Raw genomic sequence first — 15,448 nt, 5'->3', positions numbered from 1 at the left:
GAATCTACTAGATTTTGATCAGTCAGGAGTCAGCTGATCATTCATCAGTCATTTTCAAGAATCTTCATTCACCAATCTGAGCATAGTTATGACTAGTGCCACGGTAGATTGATCGCCATGAAACAATCGCGAGACTTCAAAAAGCGTGATGCAATTTTTGATTCGACGTGAGTTACTGCACGGTAAACTAGTTAAACTGGTGTTTGTAAATTGACAACATGTCATTTTATAATTTTTTCCGAGATATATTTGGCTTCGGAAGACGGGAGCCTCCGAACTATGGGTGAGTCTTTAATGTATACAATTTTTTACATTCTATCAAAATCACGTCACTGACAGCACAAGCATTTGTCTCCAATTTACCTTGATTCATAGTGTGCACCAAGGCCCGCAGGCATTATAATGCGAAAAAACTCTGTCCGACACTCAACAAAATTTATAGCTCTTATTTCTGCTTCTCTTGTATAATATCACCAAACCAGGAGTTGATTCAATCCTTTTCACAGATTCGAAGATCAATCTCAACACAAAGATGAATTCAGGAACCCTATTTGGCAAACTGACGAGGATGAAGATGATGACAACGATGACTTCAGGTATAATACCTAGTTACTGTGATTTTAACATACGAAATAATGGAAATAAATTCTTACATTTGATTCTATTATAGACATCCTGGGGTGGGAAATTTTGGCTCAGGGCGTTTCAACGTCTATACCGACCCATTTGAAATAACCCGGTACTTCGAGACACAAATGGATAGCATGCTGAAAAACTTTTTTGGCTTTAGTCATGAGGGTATAATGTCGCCATTTGGCAATCCAAGTACGTTTATCTTTTTGTGAGCTCTTGAGGAGGTAAGATATGTCAATGGTATTGGTTTTTAATTTGTGAATCTTTGCATCTACATAGGTGAAGATCGTTTGCAGCATCCACTACCAATTGAACCACCCAGACAATCAAATCTACGGGATGAAGTTTTAAAACCTGGTTATGAAACACTGGAGCCACAAAACCATCTCCCTCCTGAAAAACAAAAATTAGATATTGACCTGGATGGAAGGTGTGTCGAAAGTCTAGACAAGGGTTATCACCTAGGGGAAATGCAGAGCTTTACTCATTATGATTTTTTTTATGTTCTATTTGTAGAATCACCAGCGACGAGTTATCCAAAGTCTGGAAGGATCCTTCGTCCCTACAAAGTACGGATTCCTATGCTAACACACCTCGTCAACGTCCATTCGTTTTTCACTCCTTTGGGCAATCAGTTTCCACTAAAATTATCAGAAAACCTGATGGAACAATTGAGCAGTATCGTACCGTGAAAGACTCGAATGGAAATGAGGAGACTACGATTACACATCAGATTGGAGATAAAACCCGCACTGTTATCATTAAGAAAGATAAAAACGGAGAAAAGAGTGAAACTGAAACTATAAATTCTCCGAATCTGTTTAATCGTGAGTAAATCAATTTATACAAAAAAAACTTTAACATTAGTCGGATTTCCTATATTTTCAATCACGATTATTTCAGCCGAACTGTCAGAGCCGTTTGAAAATTCAACCGATGATCACCGAGACACGAGAAATCCCCTTAACTACTTTCCTTGGCAGAAACTATTTGGACCAAATCCAAAATTGTAAATGAAGAAATGGGACAGCATGCGTATGTACATAGTATAACAAAGTGATATGATACCAAGGTAATTTTGGAATTGAACAGATTTACTACTAGAGTTGATAGTGCCGATAAATGTAGTATAAATAAAAGTAAGGAAAATACGTGGTTGACGAATTGTTTATTGAGCAAAAAACGTCCCTTATATTTTCCAGCTAAAAATTTATTCACTGTTTTTATGCTCTGTACATGTTACATAATTATATACAATCTAATAAAATCCATTGTACTATTCTACGTATGACTGTACCATATTCCTTCTCAGCAAAAAAATAACTCATTCTAATTTCAAAAATATACTCGTACGAGAATGGAATAATTATTATTTGGCAATTTATAAATTAAACTGTATAGTGCATCTCGAAACAAAGGTAAACCTGGATAATAAATATTCCTATACTTCAAAATTTAATTACAAAGTCAAATACAGCTATATACAGCTACTGATTCACGGTTAGAAGTCACTGCTAATATAATGTAAAAAAATAAATAAATTGTTACATTACTCAGGATAAAGTTTTCAAATTACAAACAGTTCAATCGGCAAGGTTCTGATAATATTATCGAAATTTTACAATCACTATTAACTCATCAATAATTTGGTAAGGAAATAAGAGCAGTGTCTCGTACGTTGCTAATTTATATGAACAATATTAGGCGATCGGCGAAATAACATGACGAAGGTAACAATTCAAGACTTATAAATCGATACACATGAGATGTTTTTCGGATGTATGAAGTTACAGCTGCTTTCTAGTTGCAGCAAATACTGTTGTCAACAAATAACAAAACTCGTACGACGTATAATAATATAAATCTAACAAAAATAACTACGTTAAAATTGTAAAGAAGTAAATTTACTCGCTAAAATGATATTAGAAGATAAATATTTCTATCACCTCGTAAGTAGATATAATCGATCGAATAAGTTGATCATCAATTATGTTGCAAAGTTTCATAAAAAGAAGTAAGTGAATCAAAAAATAAATCCACAGAGGTGCTTTATTCCATGAACTTTATGTATATATATGTATATAATTATATTTATATGTATATGTGTACGGTGATTAACAAGCGACGAATTTATTTTCAATCCAATCTGCCTATTGTAACAATAATTGTTGAATTAAACGATCATTAATTATGTTTTGCTGCGAGTAATTGTCAGCAAAGTAGATGATACTTCCTTTCAAAAATTAACACCAATTATTCCAGCATACATACCTATAGGGCAGATAATTATTTATTTAAAATCATTGCTTGCCAATAACTTGAAAGATACCACAAATTATTATACGTAGTTCCATTATGTACAATATTTATTATCACGAGGAATTTAAACTCCAGATTGGTGGGACATAGAAAGCATCAAATAATCTCATTAGCTAATTAACATAATCACCAAAGACGGACGATACTTGTTCTCGACTGAACTCCCTGCTGAATGGAAATCGTGGTGTTTCGCTGTTTCATTGGAATGCAGTGATGTGTCATTTATTGGAATTAGTTTACAACTTTTCGGGGCACATCAACGAAATGTTAATATTTTTAGGATGGTAGGCTGCTGTGCAATCACACAATTTCAATTGAGAAAAGTTGTTTTTTTCGACAGTTTCTACGCATATCAATCAAAATTCCTCAACATTTGGCTAAGTCTCCCAAATACTGTTTCATGGGACAAATCGCGCCTAATTTTGGCTACCACAGCTATGTATCTTATTTCAAATGCTTCAGTCAAAATGCAATGTCGGTGGAACAAATATTACTAGATCTCTCGAATCGCAGCTTATTTATAAGATGGAGCAGACCAGAGATCAAAGGTTTGATAGAATAAGATGAGATCTGGCTATACTGACATATTTTAAAAAATTTACACAAACAAAACGAATATCAGTAGATGCGAAAATTCCGATATATTTCTTCATCAACTACCAGTAGTGATCGAGCCCGTATTTGAGATATACTATTATTGAAGATGATCATGCTGAGAGGGATATTTTTATTCTTAAAAAAAGGTTCAGCACCACTGTAGCTACCGTGAAAATAAGTAAAGAGTTTCATTGATTCCGCCGGCGTTGCAAGAAGACTATAGACTTCCTATTGTATACAATTAATTATTAATGTAACGAAGTATTTATACAACTTTAACGTTTGGTTCCTAAGTGTGCAATGCACTCTGGTGCAGTTTGACTTCATTCTGAAAACAAAATATAAAATTAACATACCTGTTAGCATATGGCCATCTTCACACTAAGCTTCAGAATTCAAGATGGTAAAGAAAAAGAAATTAAGAATACTCATTTACCATTTCTCATTTCAAAACTCTGAGCGGTCATTCCTGACCAAAGCCTTCTGTTTCTTCAATGGCATAGTTCAGCTTCTCGACCATTTGATCGTAACTTTTGTATGGCGGAAGGTCTAGCCTGTTGAAACATGTATGCGATCTAGGCAACCACGTATCTTTGCCCACCTTTTCTATGCAAAATCTTTGTGGTCCATTGCTCCCTAAGTAAATATACCGTTGATAATTTGTGGTAAATAACACTACCTTTTTTTTCTTCTGAATAACACATTTTAAAACATACCCATTAGTTCAGCAAATCCGCCAACCGGTACACGACACGTTCCAGTTACAAACTGAAGCAGCCTGGCTCTTTTTTCACTGTCTGTTGTTCGCACAAACTATGGAGAAATTTAAAATCTTAGGTTGTTTCGAGTTGAATAAGTTACCATTTATGCTCACAAAATTTCAATTACCTGCCAAAACCAGAGCACTTGTTTACTGCTACGAGTATAATGCCTGTAAATAGCACTTCGTTGCCAATCATCGACATCAATTTCTTGCATACCACAAAGCATGAGCTCTAGTTCTCGTTCATCAAAATATTTGAGCCACTCAAGAGGTACGACCTCGTTGAATCCTTCCAGAAAAGCTTTGGTCTGTTCCTCGATCCCTCGCGTCATTCGCCATTCTGTCATCAGTCTGAGAAAATGGAGAATAGAGAAAATGGCAGAGCAGGTGATCGTGAGTTTGATTCAAAGTCGGAAATCCTACCTCATGTACTCCTCCTTGTTTTCCTCAACGACTCTAATTTTATCACCACCATCCTTCAACTCGTGGTGGATTACTTGTCCAAGTATTTCAAAATCAACACTGTAATACAATTCTAAACCACAATCATCTATGTTATTGTCTTTTATCCATACAAGGGAGTTATAGAATTCAGGATCTATTGATTCGATATCCTTCATAATCAACTTCTTGTTCAACATTCGTTTATAGAAAGGCATTGTGAATCCACTGTAGATGAAACGACCGTGATAAAGAGCCTTAAATAAGAAATAAAGGTGTAAAGTATAAACTCTTGAAATTCGTAGCTGCTGTGAGCAAACAATGAATTAATTATTTAAAACCTACCATCGCAATGAACCTGCCGATGAATTTAAAATACTGTAAATGGTCGGGATTCACGTAGGATGCTGGGTTGATTTGTAGGCTGTAGTTACTTTTGTTTGCATACTCAAAGAGACAATACATGGGATTCAGAACTTCATGACTCAACAGGAAGAACCATTCCCTGTTTAGATAAAGAGACAATATTATCGGTACATACACCAGATATTCACAGTTCAATTTAATAATGTTTGAAAACCTTGAAAACTCACCTAGACACTCCACCATAATCCAAACCTTCCTCACCCTTGAAAATAATGTACAATCTTCGCCTTAATTCGTAAGCTGGTAATCTCATGATCTGATGGTAAGAATCTTCAAATAAGGTTTGCCGAGTAACGCTGATCTTTATATGACTAGGAAGAGCGTTGCTGTGGCACAAATACCGGAACTGTGACAACTTCCAACGAAAAGATCTTTCGTAAGCTCTCGGTACTCCGTAGACGCCTTTTGGTCTGAAAGGTGGGAGAATAGCAGAATTCTGTGATTCATCTGTGTCATAATTCTTGAGAAACAACTAATTTTCATTATACCCTTTAGGTGCCCCTGGTCTTGGATCTTGGAATGTTGTACTTCTTGAATTGTGGTCAACGAAATATCGCACCCCGTCTTCTGTCAATCTAATCTCCCAACCATCAGGTAAAGGAGGCTCATCCATTCCAGTCTCTTGTCCCTGCGTTCTCGGATCTTCCCACTGAGTTGTTCGATTTTTATGATTGACATAATAAACTCGTCCCTCAGGCTGTTTGCGTCTTTCCCAACCGGCAGGTAGTGGCCCCAGCGCATCATCTTCTTCAACAACGGCTGTCGAAGGTCCAGCAACTGCAGCTTGACCACCGTGAGCCTATAAACAAATTATAAAGCGTGAAAAGACAGAGCTTGAGGATGCGGTATATCGTCGCGTTTTTTCATTAGCAGCTTACCTGAGGATAAAGAAATCTTTGATTTCCTTGCTGGACAACATGTTGCCGCTCTCCTTGCCAATGTTGAAAATGTTGTAGCCTTTCTGTGTTAGGTCTCTGCCATGTAGTGCTCCTCGTATTGTGATCTACATAATAAATTCTGCCTCTAGGATCCCTTCGGACTTCCCAACCTGGTGGCAATGGCTGTGGCCTTTCCCAAGACGTGCTGCGAGTGTTGTGATCCACATAATATCTGCGAGATATAAATCAAAATAGTTAGCAAAAGCTCAAGCGTGCAGGCTATTCTAATTTTTATAGAGTAACCACTCACCTTCTGCCATAAACGTCGTATCTCATTTCCCACCCAGCAGGTAGAGGCTCTTCCGGCTGATTGCCATTTTCAACTTCCCCGGGGATGCCAGATGGTCCTGCAGATGCTGGCTGTCCAAGTGGTGGTCCAGTAGTTCCACTGGTACTCTCTGCGACAAGATGATTGCTAATTCCATTAGCCATCGGAGATGTTAGGCCAACAATTTGAGTGCTGTTAGTGTTATTGGTGGGCTGATTTGCATTATGACTAGGATTATGAAGAATATTTGTAGAACTGCGGTGCATTGCTGGCTGAAGAACAGGAGGTGCTGCGTTCTCTGTACCATGCGATCTCATGCGGCCTCTTACACCACCATTTAGGATACTTCTATTATTCGTGGAATCACTATTCGAGGATCCTGGAAATAAAATACGGTGTCACTTGTAATTTATTCACAGGATAAACTAGGAACGGAATTGGAATGATGAATATTATCATGTGAAGGCTTACCTAACGGTGTTACAGCTCCGCTAGCAATGCTTGGATTGTATCGAAATTGTTCAAATGTGTTCGGTGGTGTCACTTCGTTCATGTCAATTTTCAGTCCATCAAACAAGGTCACTAACTCTCCAACCTTTGACGGTGGGCTATAGACATCATGCTTATTTTCACTCATCAAATCTAAAGTCAATTCTACATTGTCCAACTTTCCACTATAATAGGATAGAACTTGGAACAAGTTTATACGTTTCTCTCCAATTAAAGCATCTTTACGAAAAGTACTGTGATCCAACAGCTTGAAATGTAGCTGAGAGTAGGGAGTCACAAGAATTGTAAATTTTTCTACCCACTTAGGTTGATATGTAGATTTAGCAATTTCTGTTTTACGGGGGCTTTTGTCATCCACCGAAAATTCAACATATGGATTTGGCTTCAAAAATGATGAATTGCGCAATAGGGCTGCTTCAACTAAAATCACATTAGATATTAACTAATTTTAATCATTGAGTAGTTTGGTAAAAACAAGCAGCTTTCTTAAAAGAGCGGCGAAGTGATTTACCGGTAATGCTGAGCTGGTGGAACCCGGGAGTCGGAGCCTCCACTTCACACTGTGACATGATTTGCCTTTAGATGTAGTTCAAGAAAATGATGCTAAGAAACCATTCATATTAAGAATGATATTTACAAGCACCATATGCCTGTAAGAACAAATATTATCATTGTATCATACCTTAGGTATAATGAACAAGCAAATTATCAAAGTGTCCATGTAAAACAAAGCCTTGTAAATTGGATTTGAATTGATTTCGTTTTAGATGAATCCTCAGAAGTTTCTCCGATTTAATATTGCATGACTACATCCGTTATTTATTAAATATCGATGTACACAAGTATTGTACAATATAAAAAAGACTATAACAAACAATAGACGATTCAAGCAGGAATTTACATCAAGCTGAAATAACGAGATGTGCTAATTTTGCTGAAATGACGAAATTTGAAAATCAGAAGAATAAAAACAAAGAAAGAGACAATGGTTCCTTAGCTAAATGATGAACGTCTCGATTCTCTAGTTCGTTCGACAGTTAGCAAAGTTAAATCATTCACGTGAAAGGATCGAACAACAAACCTGAGAGTCACAAACATCCAAAAAATACATATCTGACTTTGTGATCTTGGATACAATTTGCGGTGCACAAAAAAATGTGTAACAAGCCAAATAATTCAAAACTCTCAATGGACACAAGATAATGGAAAAAGGGTGTGAAATCTCTATGAATCAATAAACAAGTTCGATTTAAGCACACTATTGTTTCCTTTTTACACAAACTTTCTCAATATTTCAGTAATAACGAGATACATTTTCTGGGTGGTAATATTAAGGCGGAAAAAACAGCACGAATTATCATTAATTCAAGGGGCATTAATCCTGACGTTTCGCGGATGGTTGGTTCGTCATATGAACGTCATGGATCAGATTCGGGGGATTTTCTTGTTTAATACGAACCTAAACAGTATAAAACAAATTTCTGAGACGCGTACAGTCTTGAAACATCGCTAGCTCCTGCTCACCGATTATAAAACACAGAATTACGATGCAAAAACACTTTGAGTACTCGTTATCACCAAATTTCACTATCTGACGTCAGCCATCTTGCTATACGTCAGATCTTAAGAGCGAGTAACACCGTGAGATGGATAAATTTATTGTTAAATAATTGGACCTCTGTGGAGGTTTCCAGAGGGCAAGAAAAATTTTTATATCATCACAATTTGTCACATCTAATTTTTGTCATATATTACTATATTAATTCAGAGGTCGGTATTTTTCTTTTTTCGGAAATATCAAACCAGATAAAACACAAGCGACTCACATGAGCCGCGTAGTTACAACTCCGTGGCTGTAGAACTATCAACATTAAAAAGACCCTTCAGTATATGCATATCCACATTTAATTTAACATCTCACGTGTCAAGCTTCTCTTCATTCAACAAAAATGAGGGCTGGCGATAAAGTAGAATATCTTATTGTCGATACCAGTGCTTTCATTAGAAATGCAGCTATACAGGTACAACAAATGATAAATCTATACACTTATTACTGACCTGACGATTCAAAAGTCACATTGACACTAATGTCCTAATTAGGTTATGCCATCCTTGCTGATAATTTATACCGACGATTTCTTATCAGAAAGCCTACCTGATAAGATGATAATCACTTGATATCATATCAATTTGAGCCCAAATCCTGATGTAATTAATATTTGAAGCTTAACTGTTTTGTACCTACAGGACATTGCGACTACTATAATAACTGCTCAAGAAGTGGTAAACGAGATCACAAACAAACGACAACTCAGAAGACTTGTCGTTTTACCATATGATCTAATTATTAAAGATGTTTTTCCAGAGAACATTCATTTTGGTGAGACAACTTTATTCAATCTATTATTACTATATCACTCAATGTGGTTTATTGCTTTATATCTTCATGATTCACAGTCACAGAGTTTTCAAAAAAGACCGGAGACTATCGCAGCCTTTCAGCCACTGACATTAACGTCATTGCTCTGACATATCAGCTTGAAAAAGAAAAAGTTGGAACTCAGCACTTGAAGGATATTCCCACAACTTCTGTCGCTTCAAATGTTAGCATCAAGCCTCCCGATGATCACTCGCAAAACGTGGTTGGATTCTTTTTACCTCACAATGATGTAAGAGATACTAAGCACCGGTGGGCTAATAATGGTTGTCATTATTTTACATTTTACCAAATATTTGTAATTTTAACAGAAAGAACCTAATGAGCCTGTGGAAAACTACGCAGCAATGGGTGGGACAGAAACTAAAGAGTTGAATACAGATGAATCATCGAACATAGAAGCTGCGCCAGCAGATTGGCATAAGAACACAAAACCTGAGCCAGATGATATGTCTGACAGTTCGTCTGTATCTGATTATGAGACTGCTTCATCTGACATGGAAAACACAGAGGAGGACAGCTTAGCCGATAGATTTGCTGCACTTAAATGCAAGCCAGAAGATTTAGAACTAGAACAGAACCATGATGTTGATGATATTTTAGCACCAGCAACAAAAACCAATGGTTCGAATGACGAGGGCCAAGAAAGTGAGGAAGAGAACGAAAGTGAAGGTGATGACGAAGGCTGGATAACTCCCGGTAAGCTTTTCCAAAATCTACTACAATTTATATTTTTTCTATGGAAACACGACTTTATACTGATTCGATGAGATACATTATCCAGGAAACATTGTCAAAGTGAAGAAACAAATGGACTCGGATATTCTTGAAGAAAAACCAGTTCGAGTGGCTTGTCTTACTACAGATTTCGCTATGCAGAATGTCTTGAAACAAATTGGTCTCCAAGTTGTGAGCTTAGATGGAAGAGTAATCAAACAGCTGAGAACCTTCATATTAAGATGCTACACATGTTTCAAAACTACTAGCATTATGACCAAGGAATTTTGTCCCAGCTGTGGAAATAAAACTCTAAAAAAAGTCGCAGTCTCATTAGATGAGAATGGGAAACAACAAATCCATATCAACTCCCGAAAGCCGCTTTCAACCAAGGGAAAAAAGGTGCCGCATTTAATTTCACGTTTCATCTTTTCACTGTAATTTCTTTCTTAACATAATGCATATGTTTCAGTTTTCCTTGCCAACGCCGAAAGGTGGAAAGCACGTCAACTATCCAATTCTGTTTGAAGATCAACCGAGACCTGATGAGCGACCGACCAGATTAGCTCGAACAAAAAATGACCCATTGAACGATGATTATATTGCTGGTTATTCTCCATTTGTTATGCGCGATATAAATTCCAAGTCGGCAATGCTTGGGATTAGATCAGGCGCAGATATCAAGCATTGGATGAATAAAAATCCCAACCAAGCCAGAAGGAAAAGGAAATGATTATACCGTGTGAATAATGTATTTAACTATTTGTTAGACACTTTTTTCAATAATATCTATGAGAAGTAAGAGACATCGGTTGTATCATCATTGAGAATAGACAAGGTAGTACGTTATTGTAGCTACAGCCAATACTGTGTTGAGATTAACCTGCATAGTACATGAGCGAGTGTGAGCTGATGCTGCAGCTCTGCTTGCATACTCCATTTCAATATCACACATTTCATAATATAGATGTGGAGTCAAACACAGTCATGGTATTCTGACATCAGAATTTATTCTATCAGTCATTATATCGTTATTAACTTCATTAAAATTATGGTCTTTCGAATTGCTTCGAAAACACCGTGTGACTTGGTATCCGTTATTCATGAGTAGCTTAACATCATACCAAATACTACGTACGTACAAAATGTACATATATACTCTTGAAAAAAATAAATTATACATAATTAATTATAATTTATTATTACATAATTAATCTATTAATTAATTATGTAATAAATAGAAATTTTGTATTCCTAATGGTATGACGCCATGTTCCCCCTCCACTGTACGTACGTCGCGTGTAGCGCTTGCTGGTGGTTCAGGAGGTTAGCTAAAAATTTTGGTGAAAACCAGAGAAGTGTTCAGCACTACTATTCACTGGAAGTAATTGTTGGCAAAAATCGCATCGAAACTAATTTTCGAAACAAAACAATCAAAAAAATCAACGATGACAAATGTGACTAAATTCCTGAAGAACATCTATCACGATCCATTTAAATGGTAAGTATAATTATCATTGTACGATTAGTCTTTTTTATAAGAATGGTTGTCTGCTTTTTAGTATAATTTTCGCTCATAGATACAGATTTTTCGATGTACGTTCATGATGTTCATGTTGAAAGTTGGAGGATACAATGGTGAATTAATTCTGTTTCAGGTCACTTGTGAAGAGCATTGCTATTTTCGGATTAGGGGTTAAGATCGCTTTAGAATGTCAAGGAGTCGACTTAATGCCGCCTATTACTGCATAGATTATTAAATGAGTTCGTCACCGACGCTATTCTACATAATTTTCTTGCTCTCACTGATAAAAACTGAACCAACCATCTGAATTCAATGCATTTACTTTATACCTTGTAATAGCATCCAATATAGTTTTACGCCCAACAGAACTTGACATCATTTGAAACAATAAATAATTGAATGTATTATATTATCCAATTAGTATTTGCTGACCTGCGACACTCACCTATCTCTTCATAAAAAAAATAATTTTCAAGTGTATTATGTTGGAAGTGAATCAGACTATCGTTTGACCATCAGCACTTCGCTCTTCTCACAATCAGTTCTCATTTGAGCTACTAGACCCTACTAGATTCTTAGAATGTTAGAATGTTATACCATCCTCACATTGGTAATAAAAAAATATCAGTAATCAATAAGCATGTCGAGTACCTGCCTACCAGGAATTTTTATTTACATCGTTTGCTTTTATAATATTGATAATAAGAATAATAATAAAAATGATGATACCAATAATAATTCATATCGATACTTATCAATTATCATTGTTATAATAAATAGAATTGAAATATATGTACCGATAAATATTATTTTCTATTCAAGATTCATGAAAACTACATAGCTCTCTTTGCATTAATATCAAATCTCTATTCAAATCAAACATAATCATACATTCATATAACATCTTTCAATGTAGTCTAAAGATAAGTGGAACGTGAACAAGTAATATCTCATAACAGTAGGACAGTAAGCTCAAATTTGCTGTTAAATCTATTCAAATTCCTTTTAAAATACTCTTTGGGTAGGATTTTCATTTTCTCTCAAGAGTAGTCTGCGAGCAATCTATCTTTATTTGATGCCCTGCGCAGAGACTTGCACAGGCTCGCACCATGATTCAGATTCCTCAGATATTTGACTGATTATGAGTGATAAACTTCTTGATTCAGAGCATTGATCTACAGTTACAATGTGTACATCTTTTGAAAGAAAAAGTTGAGAAGGTATAGAAAAAGTTTTTCTCCAATTAGGAGCGCAATATTAGTCCTGTATTTTATATTCAGGTGTTTAACGTGGTATAAATAGTCGTTATTTTATCAATATTTATTCTCACTTAGACGCGGTTATACATTATCAATTCAATGTTCTTCAATTTCTGCAAAACTATTCAACAAGTAGCATAACTAGGTGTATTCAAGACAAAGCAAATCGTGCTCCTACTGTTGAGCCCGAATTGCCACCTATTTCATTTATTTTTATGCAACAAATAAATGAATAGCTAATTGGAATCGGACGATAATTTTATTCTAAAAAAATAACGTAAATAAATAAAAATGGTGGAAATTCAGCAACAAAAAAGAATAAAAAAAACTCACAATACACGTGCGTTTTCTCTTCTGTGCAGCTCAAGATTCCGTTTGGAAAAAAAAGATAAGATCCAGCAGAATGACGGGTTACTATAGTTAATGTAAACAATATATGCATCATTAATATTAATGAATTAGTGGACTTATATACAGAATTCGAGGGCCTAGCAGGGGCAGGAATCTTTTCCTCCTTGCTGTTCGCTAGACACTCCTTGCAAATTGGTGCGCCCTGGTTGGCTGGGGTTATGCTGTACACCAGACTCCGCTGCATTAAGATCCAATCTAACGGAAACAAACCTTACATACACACGTTGAACACAACTGTGTTAATAAATAATACACATAACTATTAACTGTAGAAGTAAATCCAGAAAGATAAACGAGATATATGTAGTATAATAAAAATTTGTTAGCTTTTGTGCACATCCGAGTAATAAAATTCGGTCTTTTTTTCGTATTCTGTACCTGCCATCCTGTATGCTTTGGAATATTTTCTTTGCAGTCTCCAAAAATGCTTCTTCTACATTATGTCCTCTAGAAAATCAGAAGAACGTATTTTAGATATGTTGTATCTTTGTTACGCATTTCATAAAAAGGAAAATTATTTTAATATGACGTACGTTTTGGCACTGGCTTCGACAAACATCAAGCCATTTTCATCAGCAAATTGTTTTGCCTCTTCGTAAGTTACGTCACGTTGTGCCTCAAGATCACATTTATTTCCAATTAAAAATATCACCTAAAATTGAAATATCATGAGGAAATATTGTGAATAAAGGAACAGGTTGTTTGAATGTATTGAAAATAGTCATACTTACAGTGCTTGGATTTGTAAGATTCCTGGTATCAGTCAGCCAGCTACTCAAGTGATTGTAAGTAGAACGCCGTGTAATATCATAGACCATCAAAGCCCCAGCAGCACCTCGATAATACGACCTGGCAAAATATTTCAAATTCATTTGGATATGGATCAATAACTTACTTATTGCACCACGAAAGAATGGGGATAAATCGAATTTGGCTTGAACAGAGAAGAACAGTGAACCACTGTGAAAAAAACAGTGAGTAATCTATTCATTTACCTAGTTACAGCTCTAAAGCGTTCTTGTCCAGCGGTGTCCCATATCTGTAACTTTATTTTCTGACCAGCTACCTCGATAATTCTTGTACCAAATTCTACACCAATGGTGTGCGGACAGTCTGCCATAACTGGATGACAAATAATTAGCATGTTCCGTTATTGACAAGTTTTCAAACGATTTGAGTAATGGGTTTAGGTAATCATTTTGTACTAACATTTTTTTTCAGTAAACTGATGGAGCAGACAAGATTTTCCTACTCCCATATCGCCTATTATAATATACTTGAATATATAGGAATAATTATACGGTCCTGCCGACATCTTGATGCCTGTGAATATGTGACCAAAATAATTCAACATTCTCTGTTATGAGGATGGAGAAAAATGTAGGAGAATAATTGATAATCATTAAGGTATTTCAAGGGTTAACTTGAAAATTATCTCTAATTCATATATCAAAGGAATACAATTCAAATTCATACTCAAAGTCTCACAATGAAATTTGGGGTTGGATATGTCAATTACTGAGGAGTCATTTTAATTAATGATATTAACGCTACACAAACGCCCGTGACAGGCAAGGATGATGACCAACGAAGATAATAAAAAATGATACGTCAAAAACGTAAACGTAGCTCACCTTTGTTTTCGTATTTCTTAAACTATTAGTTAAGATTGGGGATCTATTAATCAGCAGAAGACTCTGCTGTCAGATCGATTTTTTTCTGATATCTAAACTTTCTCTGCTATATCTACAAATAACAGTTTTGTTTGTATAATGAAGTAAATTATTTAACAATCTTGTATACCACAGACAATATGGCAGACTACAGCCAGCGAACAACTACTGGTTCACAACAAACGTCAAACTCTAAACTTACTGACATTACTATTTACCAATTCGTTAGGTACCTGATTAAATTATAGGATAGTAAACGCGTTTTTAGTGCTCAAAATTAGACTGTCGTATTACTTCGGTACGAATATCACTGTGGTATTGATGTATTTTCAGAAGGCAGCGGGAAATTTGACGGATCGAAACGTCAAACTGATCGAAATTCAAATATATTTGTATTCAATATAACTTTTCCTCAATGACGCTCATGAACTTGTGCACTCTTTTTTTAAATATGATTGAATTATTTCAAAGTCTTTCGGTATTGTTGAATGAGTTTATATTCATAAAAAAGAAATTAAAGCGTTTGACAAT

At 35.7% G+C, this 15,448-nt stretch overlaps 4 protein-coding genes across 8 annotated transcripts; 2 read left to right on the top strand and 2 right to left on the bottom strand.

Annotated features, from left to right (window-relative positions):
- Positions 1-71: 71 nt before the first annotated feature.
- LOC105685493 (HCLS1-associated protein X-1-like) lies at positions 72-1,917 on the top strand. Its single transcript, XM_012399615.3, has 6 exons — positions 72-283; positions 507-596; positions 671-825; positions 913-1,063; positions 1,150-1,460; positions 1,537-1,917. The coding sequence occupies exons 1-6, from the start codon at positions 219-221 to the stop codon at positions 1,644-1,646; spliced, it is 882 nt and encodes a 293-aa protein (XP_012255038.2). The 5' UTR covers positions 72-218; the 3' UTR covers positions 1,647-1,917.
- On the bottom strand, positions 1,823-8,974 carry LOC105685490 (E3 ubiquitin-protein ligase Su(dx)). 3 transcript variants are annotated; one of them, XM_048652201.1, is made up of 13 exons: positions 8,954-8,974; positions 7,407-7,545; positions 6,857-7,315; positions 6,368-6,764; positions 6,058-6,289; positions 5,668-5,978; positions 5,347-5,589; positions 5,099-5,258; positions 4,736-5,010; positions 4,438-4,663; positions 4,266-4,362; positions 3,986-4,185; positions 1,823-3,877 (listed from the first exon to the last, which is right to left on the bottom strand). In XM_048652201.1, the coding sequence occupies exons 2-12, from the start codon at positions 7,462-7,464 to the stop codon at positions 4,013-4,015; spliced, it is 2,631 nt and encodes an 876-aa protein (XP_048508158.1). In that variant the 5' UTR covers positions 7,465-7,545; positions 8,954-8,974; the 3' UTR covers positions 1,823-3,877; positions 3,986-4,012. The 3 variants fall into 3 exon arrangements, with proteins under 3 accessions (XP_048508158.1, XP_012255034.2, XP_012255035.2); XM_012399611.3 differs by lacking the exon at positions 8,954-8,974 and adding an exon at positions 8,355-8,706; XM_012399612.3 differs by lacking the exon at positions 8,954-8,974 and adding an exon at positions 8,420-8,706.
- Positions 8,707-11,986, top strand: LOC105685491 (RNA-binding protein NOB1). Of its 3 annotated transcripts, none has more exons than XM_048652203.1 (8): positions 8,707-8,916; positions 9,143-9,275; positions 9,353-9,564; positions 9,644-10,031; positions 10,117-10,451; positions 10,522-11,183; positions 11,355-11,550; positions 11,708-11,986. In XM_048652203.1, exons 1-6 carry the CDS (start codon positions 8,845-8,847, stop codon positions 10,780-10,782), a joined length of 1,401 nt encoding a protein of 466 aa, XP_048508160.1. In that variant the 5' UTR covers positions 8,707-8,844; the 3' UTR covers positions 10,783-11,183; positions 11,355-11,550; positions 11,708-11,986. The 3 variants fall into 3 exon arrangements, with proteins under 3 accessions (XP_048508160.1, XP_012255037.2, XP_020707810.2); XM_012399614.3 differs by having other exon boundaries at positions 11,291-11,550; XM_020852151.2 differs by lacking the exons at positions 11,355-11,550; positions 11,708-11,986 and having other exon boundaries at positions 10,117-10,450; positions 10,520-10,621.
- Positions 11,987-12,420: 434 nt separating this feature from the next.
- Positions 12,421-15,091, bottom strand: LOC105685494 (ras-related protein Rab-14). Its single transcript, XM_012399616.3, has 7 exons — positions 14,879-15,091; positions 14,454-14,567; positions 14,240-14,366; positions 13,976-14,093; positions 13,778-13,896; positions 13,623-13,691; positions 12,421-13,439 (listed from the first exon to the last, which is right to left on the bottom strand). The coding sequence occupies exons 2-7, from the start codon at positions 14,557-14,559 to the stop codon at positions 13,322-13,324; spliced, it is 657 nt and encodes a 218-aa protein (XP_012255039.1). The 5' UTR covers positions 14,560-14,567; positions 14,879-15,091; the 3' UTR covers positions 12,421-13,321.
- Between the last annotated feature and the right edge of the window lie 357 nt (positions 15,092-15,448).

Source organism: Athalia rosae, chromosome 3 (genome assembly GCF_917208135.1).
Source record: "Athalia rosae chromosome 3, iyAthRosa1.1, whole genome shotgun sequence".
In the NCBI taxonomy this organism is placed as follows: domain Eukaryota; kingdom Metazoa; phylum Arthropoda; class Insecta; order Hymenoptera; family Athaliidae; genus Athalia; species Athalia rosae.
The sequence above is the reverse complement of the archived record's forward strand: the minus strand, read 5'-3'. Positions and strand labels throughout refer to the sequence as shown.